At 46.8% G+C, this 21,772-nt stretch overlaps 1 protein-coding gene across 6 annotated transcripts in view; it reads left to right on the top strand.

The window, feature by feature from the left end:
- ZNF618 (zinc finger protein 618) overlaps window positions 1–21,772 on the top strand; it is a 2,057,359-nt gene that overhangs the window by 1,694,086 nt on the left and 341,501 nt on the right. For all 6 annotated transcript variants that reach the window (XM_069609870.1, XM_069609868.1, XM_069609871.1 and 3 more), the window contains one exon: window positions 7,574–7,732. In XM_069609870.1, coding sequence (XP_069465971.1) covers window positions 7,574–7,732 — 159 coding nt within the window. The remainder of the gene's footprint in view (window positions 1–7,573; window positions 7,733–21,772) is intronic.

Below are 21,772 nucleotides of genomic sequence, written 5' to 3'. Positions count from 1 at the left end.
GCTGCTTCATACAGCGTTCTGCTAATAACACTCCTGAACCATCCAAGGGTCCTTATGCCTGCTGATTACCTCCTTCTTCTTATTCTCTTTCCATTCCCTTTGGTTTACAAGTGCACTGGACAATTGTATGCTCTGCTGTGCTATCCCGTGTGTGCACCAACACTAGCGTGTCCCTTGTGCCGCACGGTTCTTAGTTCCCTAATAACCATCCCCTTCCTCCCTGTTACCGTGCACAACTCCACCTGTGGATATTCCTCCATCAAGACTTCCTTACAGTAAGGGATGCTGGCCGTGGGGAATTGCCTTGATTAGGGCTGAAAGGAAGGGAAGGGGAGGGGTGGTTGGTTGACATCCCCTAAATCCTGCTTTCCAGTTGCCTTCCTAGGAGAAGTCGGGAAGGAGGCATAGTACCATCACCCAGGAAGTTGGATACAGTTACCATCAGGTTAGTTCTGCACGATTGGGGTAATTCCTGCTGTATCTGAAGGGTCATTACTGATCTTTGCCCCTTTTGTTTCAGCCTGGTGTGTTTTCCGGTTGACGCGGATTCTCCGCCCTTCCAATTGATCCACTCCCCTGGCTTCTTGAATTTTAATAGCTAATAGGATGCATCACTGTGAAGGTCTTTCTTACTTCAAAGTCCAGGGCCGTCGAGCAGGGCAAGCAAGGTTTCAGCTTAATATCAGGACCCAAATCCGTCCTGATGAGTCTTCCTTATATTTACTCATTCCCCGACTGTGTCTCACAGTCGGCAGATCTGATGTAAAGAGACACTGCCATGCTGCATTCGCCCTGTACTCAATACACTGGGTACCTCTCAATCACAAGGGGATCTTTAAGACACAATTACAGAAACTGGACCTCCACAGTTTGGGGGACACAGTACAGAACAATAGATTCATATAATGGGACACCTTGAAGTGCTGGGGCACCTGTAATGCTGTGACCCTGCTGCTTTACTTTAGATTGAAGGAAACACTCTGAGGTCTGTGAGATGGCACTGAGTCCCTCCCCCTTGGCCCATTTTGTGACAACCGCCCCTCCACCCCCAAACTCATCAACTTGGTGTCAAAACCACAAACGTATTAAATCACTGCAGCCACCCCCCCCTCCCGGTTCTGTACAGGTCCAGATGGGATAGGACGCAAGACACACCCCCGTCGGATGCCCAGTGGCATCTGATTTGTAACATGACCCGAACAATATCCATGAACACCCGGTTCCCGACTAACACAATTTAAGATTCTACATCAGACTTACCACTCGCCACACAACTTCACAAATGTTCACGGCGTAAACCTGACCCAGCAGATTATATGCATCTGGTATGGTACTGTGGCCACATACAGACTGGTATATAGTCTTTTCATCGAAAGCCTTTCATCGAAAAATGTTCATTGAAAGACCTATTCATTGAAAAGATCTTTCAATGAACATTCTTTTTTTTTTTTTAATGTATGTATTTTTGGGTGGGAGAAAGGGTTACATTTTGAACACAGGGTTTACATTTTTTTTAAATTACTCCAGTTCTGGAAATTACTCGCTAATACTACACAAGGCAAAGGGAGCTGTCCAGTGCTGAAGTACATTGTAACTGTATGGAATCCTAATTCGGCACTAGACAGCTCCCTCTGCATTGTGTAGTATAAGCGAGTCATTTCAGAACTGGAGACTTTTATTTTATTGGGAGTTTGGGGGTGGGGGACCCCCCCATTAAAAAATAAGTCTCCAGTTGACTCGATGACACTACACAAGTTAGAGGGAGCTGTCCAGTGCTGAACTAGATTGTTACTTTTTGCAACCGACTTCAGTACTGGACGTTATGCATGTTTCACCGATTTCACATTAAAAAAATGAAAAGTGTTTATATATCAAAACTCTTTTCGGTAAAAGGGTTTCGATGTATTAACTCTTCATTTTATGTATGTAAATTCGATTAAACTTTTTTCCCCAAAAAAATTTGATGAAACAAGCCCTGGATTTACATTTTTCAAGGAAAAGACATGGAACTATGCAGACTTTCTGGAAAGGAGTGTACGAAACCATGAGTAAAATGATCGCAGACTTCCCACGTGACTCGCCGGTGGCGTGGCTGCTGGCACTATTTGTACTTCCAGGTAAAGCAGACAGGAAACTACTGGATATGGAATCTGTGGTAGCTAGAGTACTAATAACTAACACATGGAAAAGGACAAGAGCACCCACGGTGAACGAGTGGATGCATAGACTGAAGATTTGTGAAAGCAGGGAAATGTATTATCTCTCCACCATACCATTAGGATCAATGCCAGCGTACTATTGGGTCCCATTCCGAGCATATAACCATATGAAAGATGATCTCTCCTCAGTGTGACGCAATATGGCTGGTCCGATGGGATCTGCTGATCCGGAAACTGTGGAAGACCACCAACCCCTACGTATGGTAAAATACCCGGCACACCCTTCCTATCATGTCTCAATTTACGCTTGACCGAGTTTCTGCTTATAATTGTACGTTTAACATAATGTATTTGCACCTAATTTTGTGGGGTTTTTGGGAGATGGAGGAGGGAGGGGGGATGAGGGGATATTCACAGCATTGTTATAACGTTAACATTGCAGAAAATTTGAATAAATGGAGATTAAAAAAACAAATATTCAGTGTAGCTAGGTATTAAAGCATCTGATGTGTTACAAAATGTAAAGGAAAAGCTCAATTTTTCACAGCCAAAGGTTCCAGTACGGTCTCCATGTTGGTTGACACCCAGAAGTATTGAGGAAAGGGGACTAAGGACAATGAGTACTCTAGTCACTATAGTGAGTAACTTTAATTTAACTTTAATTCATTATTATAGCATTTATTGAGCGCGCGTTCCTAGCTTTGAGAAGCAACAGAGCGCTTAGCAGAGGTATACAACAATACAGATACACAGCAGAGCGCTTTACAGGTGTATACAACAGTACAGATGCATAACAGGGCGCTTTTCAGAGGTAACACAACAGGAATACAGCGGGGGTAGGAAAAAGGGGCACAGAGGAGTACAGCTGTACAGGGTGGCGGGGAGGAGGGTTGCGGACGGCATCTAGCGAGTCAGGTGGTGTGGGGGGTGGCATGATGGACTAGGTCTTGAGGAGGAGAAACTCCTTGAAGAGGTGTGTCTTTAGTTCTTTTCTGAATTGTAGGAGCGTGGGGACGAGTATGATGCTGATAGGGAGGAGGTTCCAAAGTCTTGGCGCATAGACGAGAAGGCTTGTTTTCTGGTTCTTTCCTTTTTTCAACAGAGGATTTCAAGTCTGCATGTGTTCTGGCTTCTGGTGGTGCGCTGTCCTCCGGAGATTTTCTCTGTGATGTAGCTGGGTGACTTGAGGGTTACTGCCTTATAGATGATCCAGCAAGACTTGAAGGTGATTTGTGTGTGCAGTGGCAGCCAGTGAAGGTCGATTAGGGCCCGGTGATTTGGTCATATTTGCATTTACCCTTGATGAGGCATGCAGCCACATGTAGGAAACTACAGGGGCACAAGGGCGGACGGGAGGCCTTCGAGGAGGGCATTGCCCACATCCAGGTGGGATAGGGCCAGTGTTTGAACAGTGGATCTAAAGATGTACGGAGGGAGGAATGGCTTGACTTTCCACAGGAGGGAGAGTTGATAGAAGGATGCCTGAGTTTACTTAGCTATGTGTGTCATGAAGATGTTTGTTGATGTGGAACCCGAGGGACTTGGCGCAGGAGGTGAGCTCGGGTGTAAAGCCCTCAAGGTTCATGCTTGATAGGCAGGTCTGTATATCTGGATGTTCGGTGTTGTTGATGAGGAGTTGGAATTCGGTCTTGGAGGGGTTGAGCTTCAAGTATGCACTGGACATTCATAACTGCATCAGCGAGAGGCAGGTTTTGAGTCTGTGGATGTTCTTGATGGAGTCGAAATTGAAGTATAGCTGTGTGTCATCGGAGTATTGGTGGATGTGGATGTTGTGTGTGGCTAGGAGGGCTCCCAGCGGCTCCATATATAGATTAAAGATCACTGGGTAGAGGATGGAACCTTGTGGGACTCTGCAGCTGTCGGTTAGCATAGGCCATCTTTGTAGAGGAATCCATCTGAACAAACTGCTGGTGGTTGGCGAAATAAGACTTGTGATATGTTTTCAATTTACTTGTATCATTATTATATGTGCACTGGTTTAAAATAAACACGTACAAAAAAAAAAGACTTGAACCAGCCTAGGACAAGGCTGCTGATCCCCATGCGCTGATGTTGATTGTCCGATGTAGAGTGTCCGTGAACACCTGGTGGTACACTGTGTCAAAATCGTCTGAGAGGTCGAGTAGACCGAGGAAGCAAGGGTGGCTGCTGTTAAGGATGTTGCGGGCGTCATTCACAACCTGTATGGTTGCCGACTCTGTGCTGTATGTGGGTCTGAATTTGGATTGGTAAGTTTGGAGGAGATGGTTGGTGTCGATGTGTTGCTGCAGTTGCATGGCTACTGCTTTCTCGATGATCTTACCTAGGAAGGGAAGATGGGTGATGGGTAATGGGACAATAGTTATCTAGTTTGTAGGGTTCCAGAGTGGGCTTCTTTAGTACAGGGAGGATCTGTCCTGTCTTTAGGGTCGATGAGAAGTTGCCTTGAGTTAGGGAGCTGTTGATGATCTATATATAGCAAGGAGAGATTCTGCAGGGATGGTCTTGAGGATGGATGCTGTCATCTGTATCAATATGGCTTTGAGGGGGGCCAGGGTTTCTACCAGGCCCTCTGTAGAGTGTGTCTTGAATGCCTGTGTCTGGCTTGCTGCTAGGCTGCCTGGTTAGTTCATTATGCAGTTTCTGCCTCCCTCTCTTTCTCCCCCTTCCATCTCTGCTCTCACCCTCCATGGTGCTTTCCATCTCCCCTATCTTCTCTAACTGCTACTCTATCACATATTCTATCTCTCTTTTCGATGCCTGCAAGGAAAAGGTTCAAGAAAGATCTCCTGGTCTCCAATCCAGGCCTGCCCATTGCTGACAGCTACGCCCACGCTTCTTCCAGGCAGTCTGTCACTGTCATGAGGATCCGCATAAAGCCTGCCTTCAAGCGCAACACCTGCTATGATTGCGACCAAGCCTCTCTGAAATACAACTGCAGAGCTGCTGAGCAGAAGTGACAGGCTTCAAGCACATCCTCTGACAGACTGGCCTGCCGCCAGCTCCAAAGGCAATAGAGACTCTCCATCTGCTCAAAGAAGGCCTATAGCCAAGCCTGCATCGCTGGGGCCACTAACACTACGACCGAGCTGTTCAAAATCTGCAAGGAACTCGCCAATCCTACTGCATACTCCACTTCTCTAATGCCATCCCTGACACTCTTCCCTGTACTGGCCTCTCACTTCATAACCAAAACTCCTCACTCTCCTCCACACCCCTCCCTTCTCACTCAACGCTGTCAGGCATCCCTTGGCCCTCCTCTCCCCTTCCTTCCTACTCTACTCGGTCTCGCCCATATCACCGGATGAGGTATCTAGACCAGTCAGCTCTATGAAAGTCTCGTCCAAACAGGTACTCGCCTGCTCTTACAGAACTATCAAGGACATTGGCTCCCTTGATCCAGCCTTGGCTGATTTCTGCAATCCCTCCTTTGCCACTGGATCCTTCCCGCTACTCCGCAAGCACTCCCTTGTGCACCCTCTTCTCAAAAAGCCTTCTGCCGTCCCCTCCTGCCCGGCTAACTACCGGCCTCCATTACCCCCTTCTTGGGAAAACTCTTGGTGAACCTGATCATCGCCCAGCTGATCCGCCACACTGATTCTGTTGGTTGTCTCCACAGCCATCATGAAGACGTGATCTCAAATCTCGATTCCAAACCTCCTTCCATTCTTATCCTTCTTGACCTTTCCTCTGCCTTTGATACGGTCAATCATGCCACCCTTTTAAATCAGCTCTGTGATAGCCTTAGCATCATGGACCTAGTACTGGACTGGTTGATCTCCTTCCACTCTGACCGACCATCCCAGGTTCAACTGGGCCCTCTCCTCCATCACACTCTCCACCTGGGCGTCCCTCGGGGCTCGATCCTCTCTCTGTGGCTCTTCAACATCTACCTTGCCCCTCTAGACAATTGATCTCTGCCTTTTCTCCTCACATTCAGTGTTATGCGGATGACACGCAGCTCTCCTTCAACATTCCCTTTGCTGCCTCCTCTTCTTCCTCTCTCATTCCCGACTGTTTGACTGCTATTCAGCTATTCAGCCATGGTGTGCTGCTAACGATCTGTGCCTTAATGCTAGTAAGACTGATATCCTTCTTATTGGGACCCCAGCTCCCTCCTACTCTCTGGCCGCCCTCCACGGGCCCCCTCCTCTCACCTGCTTGTGAGGCAAACAACCGTGGTATCATGTTCGACTCCTCCCTCTCCTTCTCTCCTCACACACCTTTCAAAGAAGGCCCACTTTCAGCTGCACCCCTTCAGAGGCTTTCGCCTTTTCCCCACCTTCTCCCAGAAACTCAATGTCTCCAGAGCTCTGGTCGTCTCTAGGCTGGACTACCGCAACAGCCTCTTCCTCAATCTGCCTAAATGCTCCCTTCGCCCCTTCAGCTAATCCAGAATAGGACTGCAAGACTTAACCTTGGCCTCAAGCCCAGGGTTGGCATCTCTCCAGCACTATAATCTCTACACTGGCTCCTAGTTGTTGTGAGGATCAAGTTTAAGACCCTCTGCATCATCTACAAGGCTTTCTGGGCCCTGAGACCCCGCTACATCCAACTCTCTCTCTCCCTAAATACCTCCCTACTAGAGCCCTTCGGTCTTCTATCTCCAACTCTCTGAAGATCAGACGTTTTTCCAAGCAGAAAGTGGGGGGTAGATCTCTCTTCTGCAGGAGACTCCCTCTGGAATGGCCTCTCTGCCCCTCTCAGACTTGAGCCGGTTTCCTTAAGTTCCAGAAGCTTCAAAAGACCCTCCTTTTCTCTTCTTCCTTCCCTCTCCCCCTCCCCTGCTAATGTCCCCCTCTGCTGCATTTTTTACTGGCTGCCTGGTTCCTTCAGATTCATACAGGGCACCAAGCCCTCCTCAAGCAGTCAATCCCAGCAACTCGGCCTCCCATGATCCCCCCCAACCCACTAACCTGCACTTGCTCTACCAGGCTCCCTCCCTGTACTCCTAGTGCATACTCCCCTTTGTTCTATACACCCGCTCTCCATCTCCCTACAATGTAGTTAGTCCTCCAGTTACCTCCTTGGGTGAAGGGACTGAGGAGATGGAGCGTAAGGCAGAGTCAACCTGCCTCCCTGTCAAATTTAAATTGGAAGTGCACTCTGCTGTACTGAAGGCTCTGGTCTTGTACCTAAACGGCGGGCTCTCCCATAAGTATTCAGGAAAATGGACCATGAATTAGGAGTACAGTAGTCACTACGGTGAGTAGCTTTTCCTTTCTGAATTTAGTTTGACTGTTATTACATGCCAAAGAAGTCTGGATCATATGTAGGGATTCAATATTGTCTTGCTCTACTGGTTCTTTGTTTGAACTAGGAGTGTTTTGTTTATTAATGATGGAAAATTAACTCACTAAAAGCTGAAATATTTCCCTAATCCACAAAGGCTGAAATACTCCATTTATCCACAGAGCAGATGCAGCATGGCCAGACGAAGTGCACCCTTCCTGCCTGTGTGCCCAAGCCCTCTCAGGAAGCTTCACCTTCAATTGAGAGGGTCACATCACCGTCCAACTCTATTCACTCCTTGGTCCCGCAAAATCGGAATCATCCTTTTGTCCTCAAAACAGGTACATTATGAGCAGTGGCAGTTCACATTTCCCTACAGCACTGCTTGCCAATGTATAGTATCGTAACCATGTTCTCAAAGATTTTCCCCAAAAAAGACAGCACTGGGTGCAGCACTTTTTAAGTTCATTTGTGTATTAATCTAGATAAAGAACTTTACAAATGAAGAATGTATGCATTACTAGCAGAAAGGTTGGTAGGGGATACTGCCAATGTAGGGATCGAAATGGAGTTTTGATGGGCAGAAGCTGAAAACAGCTCCTGGCCATTTGGCATCTCCCGGTAAGTGAGTGCGACCTCTGGGGAAGGAGGACCCAATACACAGACTGCAAACACCAACCTGTTACCCATTATGCTTTAAATGTTTTACTGATGTGTAACCGTGCTGTTGTGTATGCATTCCCATGTTGCATAGGTAGGCTTGTATGAGATCAGTTGATCTTGAAATAAAAATAGTTCCTGGTGGTTGTTCATGTCACTCTAACCAGGCTCTTCTAGGCTACAAGCAGACACTAAATGACATCCATCAATTATGATATCTGTGTTGGCCTACTAATGGGTGCCATTTGGATTGGAGGTTTTAATTATGTGGATAAGTGGACTCTAGAAACTGCACTGAAGGCGTTCATTTTACATTGGGAAGTGAACAACAAGCAGATATGAATGCTTTTTGAGTTATTTGCTTTAATGTTAAATTCAAGAGGTGAAAACCCAATCTTAAGGAATTATTGGACTGCTCCTCATCACCTGTTCAAACTTTCCATCACAACTTCTTCTATATTGAACTGGAAATGCTAAGGCAAATGGCTGTTGGCTACCGCTTTACCTCCTACTTTTTTCTCCATATTGTTGGGCCTCCCATCCCTCTGGATGAGAAGCCTAAATTGCACTGCTATGATTCATAGCAACTGCATGAGTGCCTAACTGCCCTTCTACATGCTTCACCTTCGTAATTCACCTTCGATTGCATCGTTCCCAAAGATTCCTTATCTTGATAGAGTTTTATTAAAGAAAAACTAATCCTACAGCTATGATGGTGGGTTTGCTAACTCTAAAGAAAATAATAAATGGTCTGGATATCTCACAAAAATTCTGTCCTCTGTCCAAACCTGTTCTAACCTATGTTCTATCCCCACCTGTAGGAACCTAAATAGCATAAACCTTTGCCTAAGTAAGTTGGTTCCCACTACACTTAGCTTCAGGTTGCTGGGTTCTGACCCCCAAACGCTTGTGTCTTTCGTTTTCTTTCTCTCAGGCCCCGTCCTGCTGATAGAGTTCAAATCTGGATCCTTTAAGTCTTTTGCTATAGTATATAGTTCGGGACCCCTTGGTAAGTGTTTGTATCAAATCATAAAGTTCATCTCTTATGTGTTCTTGCACACTTCCTCCCAGTTGTCTTTTAGCCCCAAATGGGCTATCTGGCCCTCCAGGCCATCCTAGTACTGTATAGTATACACCCCCTCTTGGGTACTGTGTCTCAGCCCCTCATGGGCTATTCGTCTTCTCAGGTTGTCTTCTTCTCTGGTTGCTTTCACCCCTCGTGGCGTATTCTCTCTGTCAGCCCATCGTGGGTTTTTGCCTTTCTCACCTCGGCATGGGGATTTTCTCCCCGGTTTGGGCAGTTGTTGATTCTAGCCCTTCCTGGGCTGCTTCTCTTGGTACACACCCCAACTGCCCTTGGCTTGCTCATTTTTTCACCCCTGCTTGGGATATTGGGCCCGTCTCCCTGGTTCTAACACTGCTTGATTATAACCCTTTGTTGGCTCCTTGTCTCAATATACACCCCTCTTTGGCCGCTGGTTAGCTCATCCCTGCTTGTGGTATCGGGCTCATCGCCCTGGTTTTTGACAGTTCTTATTTTGCCCGCCCGCCTCCCGGTTCCATGAACGGCCATCATACTGTGTTGTTTGGAGGTTCTTCGGGAAAGGCAGTGTTGGGTAGAGGACTTCCCAGGCCTCTTCCTCGATGTGGCTCAGGCTTCAGTGTTCCACCTATATATCTGCCTGGGGTCGGGCCATAGTCACTCCAAGCCAGTGGGGCCGAGCTATCCCAGTTCCAGCCCCTTCAGTCGGGAACAGCGTTCTGCAGGCTTCTCTCCTCTACTGCAGTCCCCGCTGGATGCAAGGAGGGTCGGCTGACTCTGCCTTCTCCCAGGATGGTTCCTCCTCCCTGCTGCAGCTCCGCAGCCAACCAGGGCCTTTTCTGGCTCGCTCTCTCATCTTGTCTCTACATCCCAGAGCTTTATGTTCATCCCTTGTAACGGAAGGGAAAGTTGATTGGTTATTTTCCAAACATAGTAATTGTAATGGTTGCAGGTCAGAAACCGCACCAACCGGTCTTAAAGGGCCCTGCACATTATATGTCTTGGTCAGTCCCTATGTATGCCATTAACAATGAGGAATCTGGGTATGAGGGAGGTATAGATAGATCCCTGCTTGTGGTCTCTTTGTTCTCTAAGGTGGCTCACCACGAGTGGCATCCTGCTTTACTTGTCCTGCCTTTTTGTGTTGTGCCAATCAGTATGTCAAGTAATGAGGTTCCTGTCAGGCCATGAACCCCAAGGGTAATAACTATAACTAATAACTCTTAATAATAACTAACTTAAATGTATTTGTATAGGATCTTAAAGAATGCGTTTTTAAATTGGCCCTATCCATCGCTCCCCATCAAAGTCCCCGACTCCTACCCCTTCCAAGCAGAAGTATTTCGATACTAAGGGCCCCACACCTGAGAAGGAGCACAAAAGGGACGCAAGAAAACGAAAAGAAAAGAAGGTCTCACACTCAAAACAAATCACATTTCTCCACGCTACACCGGAATGGCACCTCACAGTTGCAGCTTCCCTTTTTTGGTTACACTTGACCTTTTTTTTGTTGAATGTACTATTTCTTTTTATCCGCTTATGCCCCATAAACGTATATATGTACTTATGCATTTTATTTTATTGATCTAGTTGAATTAAATCAACTTTTCAATACAAAACTTTACAATTTAAAGAAGAAAACAACAATACACTACAATACAACATAATATCTATTACAATACAGTTACATGTGAAATAAAGTATTCAGAAAGTTAAATTCACAGCATGTAGAAAATTGACTATTGCTATTTGAAGAGAAATATTCGTGGTACATAATATGGTGGACCATCTTTGTCCAGGATCTAGGATCCCAAGATGATTGCAGTGGACTGAGAAAAACTTTAGATGCTCACTGGTTAGAGCTGGACACAGAGATAGTATGTGTTCTAGGGTTTCCATGACTTTTGTATCACAACAAAATTGACAATAGGCTAGATCTGATGAGATGTGATTGCGTTGAACAAGCAATTCACGAGTATGCCACAGATTTTATCCTTAGAATTCCAGATCGTATTTTTTACATGGAAACTTAAGGAGGTACGGTTCTATGGAGCCTCAACATTTATGTTTAAATTTGTCAGGAATGGCCGATTTGTACTTTAGGCATTTGTCTCTGTTAATCCAATCATAGCGATAAATTAAATTCTTAACTTTGTCAGGGTTGGTAAGCAACATCTCAAGGGTTACTTCAGCTTGGACTAAGATTGTATAAGCGGCTCGCAACCAGCATTTAATGAAGACATGGGGCCTCATTACAACCTGCCAGTCCGGGACCGTGCAAAATCTGTGACGGCGATAAAAACGTTTCCGTGTCCGCAAGGTTGCGGAAAAACCGTCCGATTACACGCTGTCGGTCGCGCGCACCACACGGACTCAGAAACGTTGTTGCCGCCGTCACGGAAAACCCCACGGAAATGGAAATAACGCAGCCACAAGTGGCGCAAAACCCGTGTCCGCCTCCGCCGCCACGGACACGGAACCGGAAATACCATGATCGCCAAAACAGGAAACAGAGAGGCGGCCATCATATAAAAGCACAATCCATTGCCATCCAGAACCAGCACAAGCACAATCCTAACTCTGAGAAGCCAAAAGGGACCACCAGCATGTCTGCCAGGATTCCTGCTCAGAGGCAGCGCAAACAGCGCTTCAGCGAGGCGGAGCTAACCGTCTTGGTGGAGCACATTGTGGACAATGCGGAGATGCTGTTCAGCGCCGACCAACGGCGTGCCACACAGCAGCGGAGGAAGGAGGTGTGGGCCGAAGCTGCACGCAAGTGCACCGCTGTGGGCGTGACCGCGAGGAGCGTGAAGGACTGCCACAAGCGGTGGGACGACCTGAGGCTGAGGGTACGCAACCTCATTTCCACGCACCGCCAACGCAGCAGTGGGACAGGCGGAGGACCCCCTTCCCCACTGAGGCTGCAAGCATGGGAGGAGCGTTGCAGCAGCGTCCTCCACCTAGAGGGAATCCATGGGATCGGGGAGGCTGAGGCAGGAGTGAGCCCACCTGCAGATGCCGGTAAGTGCCCAAACATGAATGCCACATGAAAATATGCAGTTGTGAGTACTGGGCCAAAGGACCCATTAACAACCCCCCCGCCCCCCAGGCAGTGCATGTGTGGGCCAAAGGACCCATTAACAACCCCCCCGCCCCCAGGCAGTGCATGTGTGGGCCAAAGGACCCAATCAGATGCATGTGACTAACACTATTCAATGTACAATCTTAATGACGCATGTGATGCACCCATCTGCCACCACAACAACACTAATTGCATGCCCTTTGTGTCCCCACAGCCGTTTCAAGTGACAGTGATACTGCACAACAGGCCAGCCAATCTGCACCGGCAAGTACACAAGCCACCGCCACCACACAGGAGGATGCTGCCGGCAGTTCTGCACCTCTGGCCACATTACCAGCCACTACAGATGTGCGGCCCACCATCACCACCAACATCCCCACCGTCTCCACACTGCCTGAGTCTAGACAGGTGCCACGGGAACCTATCATGGCCACCCAACACAACACCGAAGGCAGCAGCACTGCAGAGGGGGCGGCCTGCAGTGATAACAGTGACACGCAAGAGCACTCGGAAACGGGGCCACAGGGGGAGATGCCCACATTGGAAGACCTGGACTCCTTCCATGAGCTGGAGTTCAGCCCCACATCACTGGGGAGTCCCATGAGGTCCCCAACCCCATCCATGGCCGAACTGAATGCCCGCATGCAGCGGATGGAGGACCAGCAGGCTACCCTCACCCAGCTGCACGCAAGTGCACCGCTGTGGGCGTGACAGCGAGGAGCGTGAAGGACGGCCACAAGCGGTGGGACGACCTGAGGCTGAGGGTACGCAACCTCATTTCCACGCACCGCCAACGCAGCAGTGGGACAGGCGGAGGACCCCCTTCCCCACTGAGGCTGCAAGCATGGGAGGAGCGTTGCAGCAGCGTCCTCCACCTAGAGGGAATCCATGCGAACGGTGGAGAGGCAGCTAGAGGAATCCAGGCTGCAGAGGGAGAGCTACAGCGCCTCAGTGCGTCGCCTGTCGAGGTCCATCGGACGCTTTGCGAGCACTATAGTGACCCTTGCACGCCATGTGCGGGAGGGCAACGACCACACCTCCAGGCTTGTAGAGGCCATGTTGGTTGGCCAACAGGCAGATCTGGCATGGATGCCCTCAATCCCAGATTCTGCGCAATCAAACACAACCACCCCATCCAGCTCCACTACTGCCAGTCCAAGGAGGCGCTCGAGTAGGCTAACGGGTCCCTCGGGCAAGGTTGCACAGGCACAGAAGCGCACACGGAAGTGATGGCATGTGTGTGGGGCAGTGCAGGACACATGTGGACTACAAAGGTGTGGGTGGGGGTGGGCACGTTTGGGTGGTGGGGTAGGTAGTTTTGGGGGTTTGAACAATGGGGCCTGGGTGGGGGTGGGCACGTTTGGGTGGTGGGGTAGGTAGTTTTGGGGGTTTGAACAATGGGTCCTGGGTGGGGGTGGGCACTTTTGGGTGGTGGGTGGCCACGAATGTACAGCTTCCCTAACCAATGCACCTCCTTCCCTGTTATTACATCAATACATCACCATTTCGAATCAAGACATACATGTGTGGACATTGATCATTTATTTTGCAGTGCAACTATTAATTCATTGACGTCACCATGTTCGTGCATTTCTGTGAATGTGCTGTGACTCAAAAGTAAATGCGAATCAGGGCATCCTGTGGACCCCCAGGGGGAGGCGGTGCCATCCCATCCCCATCCCCATCTTCCTCATCTGCGTCTGGTGGCATTGGGATGTTCCTGCGCAGGCATATATTGTGCAGCATGGCACATACGAGCGTGATTTTACCCGTCTTCACTGGGCTGTACAGCAGTGATCCGCCAGATCTGCTCAGACAACGGAAACATGCCTTCAGCAGTCCAAATGTCCTCTCAATCATTTCACGTGTGCGGATATGTGTCCTATTGTATGCCTCTTCATGCCTGTTCCTTGGTCTCCGTACAGGTGTCATCATCCATGGCGTGAGTGCATATCCCGCATCACCTACCTGGGATGTAGATGGGGGAACATGTCAGTGTTTGTGGCATCATGTCCTCATCTGCTGCTGTGCATTCTTGTATCATCATTCATTCATGCATATGTACCATGCAGTGTATGGAGGTATGTTTTGGGCATCACGATGTATGTCATTAACTGGATATGGGCCTACACATTAACTTGCATGTTTACTGTGCCCTGCGGGTGACATTTGATTGTGTGCATGTCACGGTGCAGTGCTGTCCACACATGGCAGAGTGACTCCACTGTACGGAAGTAGTAAATACACGTCGTCTCATTTACACGCCTCTCGTGCCTTTTGAGGCAGTGTTTCAATTGAGGGTGGGTGTCTGCAGTGGCACAAGGTTCATGGGACAGTGATGGGATTGGCTGTGCCAGCGTGTGCACGGGCACATTGTGGTGCCCTGTCATGTCTTCCTTCATGATGTTTGGCATCCGCTGTGTATTTGGTAGATGGAAGGGGGGTGATGCATGTGCGGTCACAGCGGCACACTCACAATGCTCATTGGCCTGGACACACACACACCACTTCGACAGGGTTGTAGCATCGTCAGCTGTACTCACCCAATAGCCATGTGCTTTGTCCGGCATAGCGTTCCATGTACCGTCGCAACGTGGAATTCCGCAGTACCATTAAGTCATGTGAAGAGCCTGGGAAACGTGCGCAGCAGTGTGTAATCAGTTGCATGGCATCACAAACCATCTGGACATTCAAAGAGTGATACTGTTTCCTATTGCGGAACACCGCCTCAATTGCACGTGGTACTGTCAGCTCAACGTGGGTGCAGTCAACTGCGCCTATGCAATTTTGCATGCCTGCTATGGCATGGAAGGCCAACTTGGTGGCAATGACCTCGGGGAGGGTGCGGGGTAGGGCTATGTGTTCCGACACATGGCGCAACAGGGCATCCAGTACCTGTACCAGGATTTTTGTGAAACAAGGTTGTGATATGCCGTGCAGCTCACCAACCGTGTGTTGATAGGTGCCAGTGCCAAGGAAATGCAGTACTGAGACAACCTTCAAGAGGGGGGGGATGGCGGTGGGGGTGTCAATTTGGCTGCTGATGTTGTCCTCAATCATGGCGGTGATGTGCAGGATTGTTGCACGGTCCAGCCGGTATAGTGTGTGGATCTGTCCTCGGGTGAGGTTCAAGGGTGAGGCCCTGATGCGTGGTATTGCTGGCTGGCGGCGGGGTCGGGCTGGCTGGGCAATGGGGTTTGCCATAGCTGCAGGGGTGGCTGGTTGCCGCCTGTGCCTCCTCCGCCTACGCCTCCTCCTGCTGCCTGTTGGTTGAGTAGGCCCAGTCCCAGTGCTACTAGACCTGCTGCCTGCATGGTTCTGTGTTGTGTTGGGCTGGGTGTGGCCCTTTTGTAGGCTCCCAGTGGCCTGCTATGTCCAGCTGGGCTGATTTGGTGCACCTGTGCCCTGATTCAGTTCAGCAGGCAGTTAATAACGCCATGTTCGCGGTGGCGGCGGTTCCGCCACCGTGATCACGGTATTTACGCCATTTTTTTTGCCGGTATTTCCGTGTCCGCGCTAGTTGTGATGCTCACAGTGTTTCGTGTTGACGGTAACGGAGGGGTTTCCGTGGGTCATGATTGGGCGGACATGGAAACGGTGCCGGTATGGTTTTACCGGCAGTGCTAATTCCGGACCGGAGTACTTGTAATGAGGCCCATGGTTGGTTTTGAATATATAATCAGAGAGAAATTTTAGGATGTTATTTTCACTTGTTGACAACAAGCATTTGCAGAGTAGCGCTCAAACGTTCCATGAGTACTGTGCATGTAAGGAGGTTAAACCTAATTCATAGTGCAAGTAGACTACTGGAATGCATTGGGGAAGCTGGAGAATCGCTTTCCAAAACTTGCCTTCCAAATTATCTAAGGTTTTAGTCGACCAAGGCTATTGGGATTCAAGGCCACATAGGATGCATGAAATAGCTTTTTGTTTCCAATACAGGATAGCTTGCTTCTTGGTAAAGGCACCTTAACAATGAATAATGACTTTGGCCTGGGAGATGGATGTATTCAGTTTATGTTTTACAACATCTAAATGGCCAGAAACTGAGACATTACCATCAAATGTCATTCCCAAGTAGACATAGTTAGGGACTGTTGCTAGAGGAATTTGGTCAATTGTCCATGATGATTTATGTCTAGAGGAGTGTTTGGTCTATAGAGGACAATTTGGGTTTTAGCGGTGTTAATTCGCAATTCGTTTTTTACTATATAACTATTAAATGCATGAAGGAGGTTTTGAAGACCACTCAGGGTTTTTGAAAGCAATACCAAATCATCAGCATACATAAGGGTCTGGATTTGGATATTATTTATTTTGGGAGAGTCTGATGGTATTGCCTCAAAAACCTGACGTACGTCATGCATGAAGTAGTTGAAAATGGCCGAAGCGAGTAAGCAGCCTTGTTTAAGGCCACGGGCAGTAGGAATTGTCAAGGACAACAACCCTTCTAGGGTTAGTCTGATGCGGACTGAGGTGTCAAAATATAACGCTTGAATGGTTTGCTGCAATGTATGAGGACACTTATCTCTTGGCAATTTAGAGAATAACAGAGGGTGAGAGAGGGCGTCAAAGGCTGTGTGGAGATCTACAAAGGCAAAGTAAATAGCCTGCTTTGATGTCTGCACTTGGGATTTAACCGCATTAAGGCACAGCAAGTTAATGTTCGTGCCCATGTCTGCTAGTAAACCCGTCTGAAAGGGATCTCTTTTAAAGCTGGTTTTTGTCCAGCTGGTGAAGTCACAGAGAATAAGTTTGGCAAAGAGCTTCCCAGGCACATCTAACAGTGCAATGGGCCTGTAGTTACATGAGAGGGTCCGATCACCTTTTTTATGGAGATTGTCCATGAGGTAGGGATACAACGTGATGTAATGATCTGCTGGAATAGATCATTTACGATTTTAGCCCACATGATGGGATCTGATTTAAACATAAAATTGCTAAGGTCATCCGGGCCCATGGCTCTTGAGGGACTGATGTGCTTGATATATCTCTCAAGAATGGTCAGAGAGCATTCCAGAACCCATTTGCCCTCACCCTCATGTCTGTAGGCAACGTTGGAAAAGCTGGGGTCCGCATACAAATGGGTGTAGTGCTGGATCCATTGTGCCCCAGAGACATTAAGGATTAGCATAGTAGGTTGGGTCCGATGGACACACTGGTTGAAGACAGCCCATGTTTCTGCTGTATTTTTTTGTTGCTATTAATCTAAGCATGTATTCACGGTCATGCTGCAGAATATGGGCTTGATGTTGCCACATCCAGTTGCAATATCTGCATTTAGCAGATTTTAGTTGTTGGTTACGAGAGGGCAAATTTGATTTGCAAATTAGTCTTTTTTCACGCTGGTAATCAGTCTTCCTGGCTTTAACCAGGGGGTTAAAGGAATGTTTGTGTAGAGTTCCTTGACGATTGGTAGTATTTATTGGGCTTTTGAAAGTGAACAAAAGGTTTGTATACTGCGTTGGATTATAGGAATTATTATTGCAAATGACCAATTTAGAAAAGGCTAAGAGGTTGGTGTCAGACCAACGAAAACGGGATTTGGCATTATTGACAATTAGGTTTTGCAGAAAAAAAGTTTGGACTAAAGGTGCAGAAATCCAGTTTATGGTTAAAACTAGCAAATGATTATCACTTTGTATTTGGGGAATGACTTCAAAGGATTGTATGTGGCCATTCAAGTTGGTATGAGTGTACATATAGTCAATGGTGCTAAATGTGGGTTCTCTCTGCCACGTCGGGTGAGTTGGGATATCACCCTGTATAGAGCCATTGGTCATATGAAAATTTTGTTCGAGCATGAATGTGGACCAACGCTTAGCTTTGGCAGTGGTGTTTTTGCCTTGAGGATGTTAACAGTTAAGGTTAAGGTCTCCAACAATGATGGTATCTGTGATGCCCGGAGTGATAGTTAGTTAAGGTTAAGGTCTCCAACAATGATGGTATCTGTGATGCCCGGAGTGATAGTTAGTTAAGGTTAAGGTCTCCAACAATGATGGTATCTGTGATGCCCGGAGTGATAGTTATGAGGTCAAGCAGCCTGGACATGCCACTATAGAAGGCAGTGTCTGTTAGCCCGAGAGGGTTGCGATAAACATTAATCAAAGCTAGTGTGTGAGATGGGCATGAGATTTTCACTAGTTGGATATAAGCCGACACTGAATCCCAAGATTGAATCGATAGGCCCTTTGACATGTTGACCCCCACCAAGAGTCCCGAGGACGGACAACCCTTGGAGCCTGCAATCGCTGGTAACAATGCAATCTCATAATTATTCCACGCTGGTGAATTGAAGAGCCAGGTTTCCTGCAGGGCTATGATATCATACACTTTAGGAAAGCTAGAAATGGAGGTTTGCAAATGGGAATGGCCTTGTGTATTCCAGCTTGTAATAGTACACAAACTTTCCATGGAATTTACTGATGGTTATGACATATGTTGATGATTAAGCTGAGAACCTCTCAATGTCATTTCATTATTCTGTGTGATTGGCATTGATTGCTGTACATCATTTCCAGAGTTTCAAAATAGGGATTGCCTTACTGCCACAGGTTCTTCAGGCTAAATATAATGGAACAACAAAAATGAACCTGGGCGAAATGAGATCAGAACATCTGTACACATTTAAACAATACCAGGTCTTGTCAAAAAATATATATATTTATAAACAATTTACACAAATATGTATTGTTCTCAACATCCCCATTTAAACACCACCAATCATTCCATCATTCATTCACACTCTCACTATACATGTCAATATTCCACACTTGTGGTACTCAGACCACCTAGAACCAATATATTAACATAAATTTCAACACCTCTTGGTGATTACAGTAAGTGTTAATACAAAAACAAATAGCATCCTGCTTATTTGCTGTAACTCAACATATGTTTCGGTCGTCACAATAGGCCCCTAATTTAAGCCGGTAAATATAAGCGACCTTCTTCAGGAGACGGATGGTTCTGTTGCAACCACTCCGAAATGTCAAAAGGTGGAGGATGTCATCAAACCTCAATCTACAAACAAACAATATACATAACATCAGAATTCTGATCTCTTATTTGTTTAGACACAGATATATCTTGTGTGTATATCTCAGTTTATGTGTATACAGATTGGCACTTACCTCCACGGGAAATAATGGAGACGTGTGTCAACGATGGACTAAATCCTGCAGTGGTGCTAGATAACTCTGCGCCTATACTGCAACGTAAGAGGAGGACAAAGCATCTTAGTAAGCCTGCCCTATAAACAATACACCATTGTATAAATGGTCTGGACACTGTCTTACCTGATCAAAGATTCAGGTATGGGGGTGTCTTGCGTCTTCAGTCAATAAATCCAAAGAGGAAAAAAATCCCTGTTCTCGCCTGAAATGCAACACAGAGACTCAATACTCAAATATTTTCATCTTGACCACACTGGAGGTAATAAAAACCTCCTATCAATTCGCCTCACCTCATGTGGCTGAGTCCAGAAATGTTCTAATCTGGTACCCCAGTTTTTTCTCACTGCGCGGTGATTCCAGTTCAATGTTCCTGAAGGGATACATGGAACAAAACGTCATGCTCATATATGTAACTAGCTCAAAGCATTATCAAGGTTGTTTTAATGCTGTTGTCTCACTCCCCTGCCCCTCCCCACATAGAATTTTGTGGAGGAAACAGATTAAAATTCCCTTTATGAACCTTTGTTCAATCATGCTGGAGTTCTATAACAACCCCACTCTCATATTAGGCTTTTCTGACCCTAAAAATAATGATGGGTCAGCGTGCACAGTGACTGCCAAATAGCTTCTAATGCTTATGGAAAAACACACAACTGCTGCCTTAACTGGGCCCCATGGCTGTTCAAACGCCTCTATACGAGTGAAAAGGGGAAAAAAACAGACACATCCAGCATCTGTTTACATGTGCTATGCATACTGATTGTCAGCAGAAATGGAATTGAAAGGGTTGTTTACCCTCGCACTCTCTCTCTCTTCAAAACTGCAAACAAACTTTGTGGATTTAAACACTCAAACCCACACACACATTTTACTTACCATGGGTTCCTTCTCTCTTGTCCTGCACACACTCCAAATTTCGTGCTGTTTCCTGGGCGTGGCTTCCTTAAATATGCCATCAACATGGTGAAAGGACTCTTGAGCCCCAATTCCCAGAGGCTTCTGGGCAATGTAGAAGCAAAACATTTTTTTCTTTTTTTCTTTTTCCTTTTTCATGAACCAAATAGTGTTTGTTTGATAAACCTGGAGGAACAATGCAGCATGAAGGATGAATTACCTCACCCTAATACGTGCATGAAACAATAAACGCTGCTATACCATGATTGTTTCTGTTGGTGAACAGAACTGTTAAGCCCCGGCTCCCAGTGACTTATGGGCATTGTAGTCCCTTCATGGACAAAAGTTTTTTACATGAACAAACATTTTAGATTGTGTAAAAATACCAGTGCAGCATGAGGAATGTTAAAACGATGCATTACCTCACCCTATTTCGTGCATAGACCAATGGGTGCTTTTTTCTTTTTCCTTTTTCGTGAACCCAATAGTGTTTATTTGATCAACCTGGTGAAACCATGCAGCGTGAAGGATGAATTACCTCACCCTATTACGTACTTCCAAAAGTGCATAAAAATGCAGAGCACCCACCAGGGAGACCGATAGTCTCTGCCATTGACTCATTGTTAGAGCCCCTATCTGTATATACAGAGTTCTTTTTGAAACCATTTGTTGAATTAATGCCTGCATATATAAAGGATACGACCCATATGCTCCTCATGCTGGAAAGCATCACCGTGGAACCAAATGACATTTTAGTGACGATGGACGTTGAATCATTGTATACGTCCATCCCGCAGATGCAGAGTTTCTGCTGACAATCAGCATGCATAGCACATGTAAACAGATGCTGGATGTGTCTGTTTTTTCCCCTTTTCACTCGTATAGAGGCGTTTGAACAGCCATGGAGCCCAGTTAAGGCAGCAGTTGTGTGTTTTTCCATAAGCATTAGAAGCTGTTTGGCAGTCACTATGCACGCTGACCCATTATTATTTTTAGGGTCAGAAAAGCCTAATATGAGAGTGGGGTTGTTATAGAACTCCAGCATGATTGAACAAAGGTTCATAAAGGGAATTTTAATCTGTTTCCTCCACAAAACTCTATGTGGGGAGGGGCAGGGGAGTGAGACAACAGCATTAAAAAAACCTTGATAATGCTTTGAGCTAGTTACATATATGAGCATGACGTTTTGTTCCATGTATCCCTTCAGGAACATTGAACTGGAATCACCGCGCAGTGAGAAAAAACTGGGGTACCAGATTAGAATATTTCTGGACTCAGCCACATGAGGTGAGGCGAATTGATAGGAGGTTTTGATTACCTCCAGTGTGGTCAAGATGAAAATATTTGAGTATTGAGTCTCTGTGTTGCATTTCAGGCGAGAACAGGGATTTTTCCTCTTTGGATTTATTGACTAAAGACGCAAGACACCCCCATACCTGAATCTTTGATCAGGTAAGGCAGTGTGTCCAGACCATTTATACAATGGTGTATTGTTTATAGGGCAGGCTTACTAAGATGCTTTGTCCTC

This window comes from Ambystoma mexicanum, chromosome 8 (assembly GCF_040938575.1).
Source record: "Ambystoma mexicanum isolate Mex_15411 chromosome 8, UKY_AmexF1_1, whole genome shotgun sequence".
Lineage (NCBI taxonomy): Eukaryota > Metazoa > Chordata > Amphibia > Caudata > Ambystomatidae > Ambystoma > Ambystoma mexicanum.
Note: the sequence above shows the minus strand (reverse complement) of the source record. Positions and strands in the feature narration are given on the sequence as shown.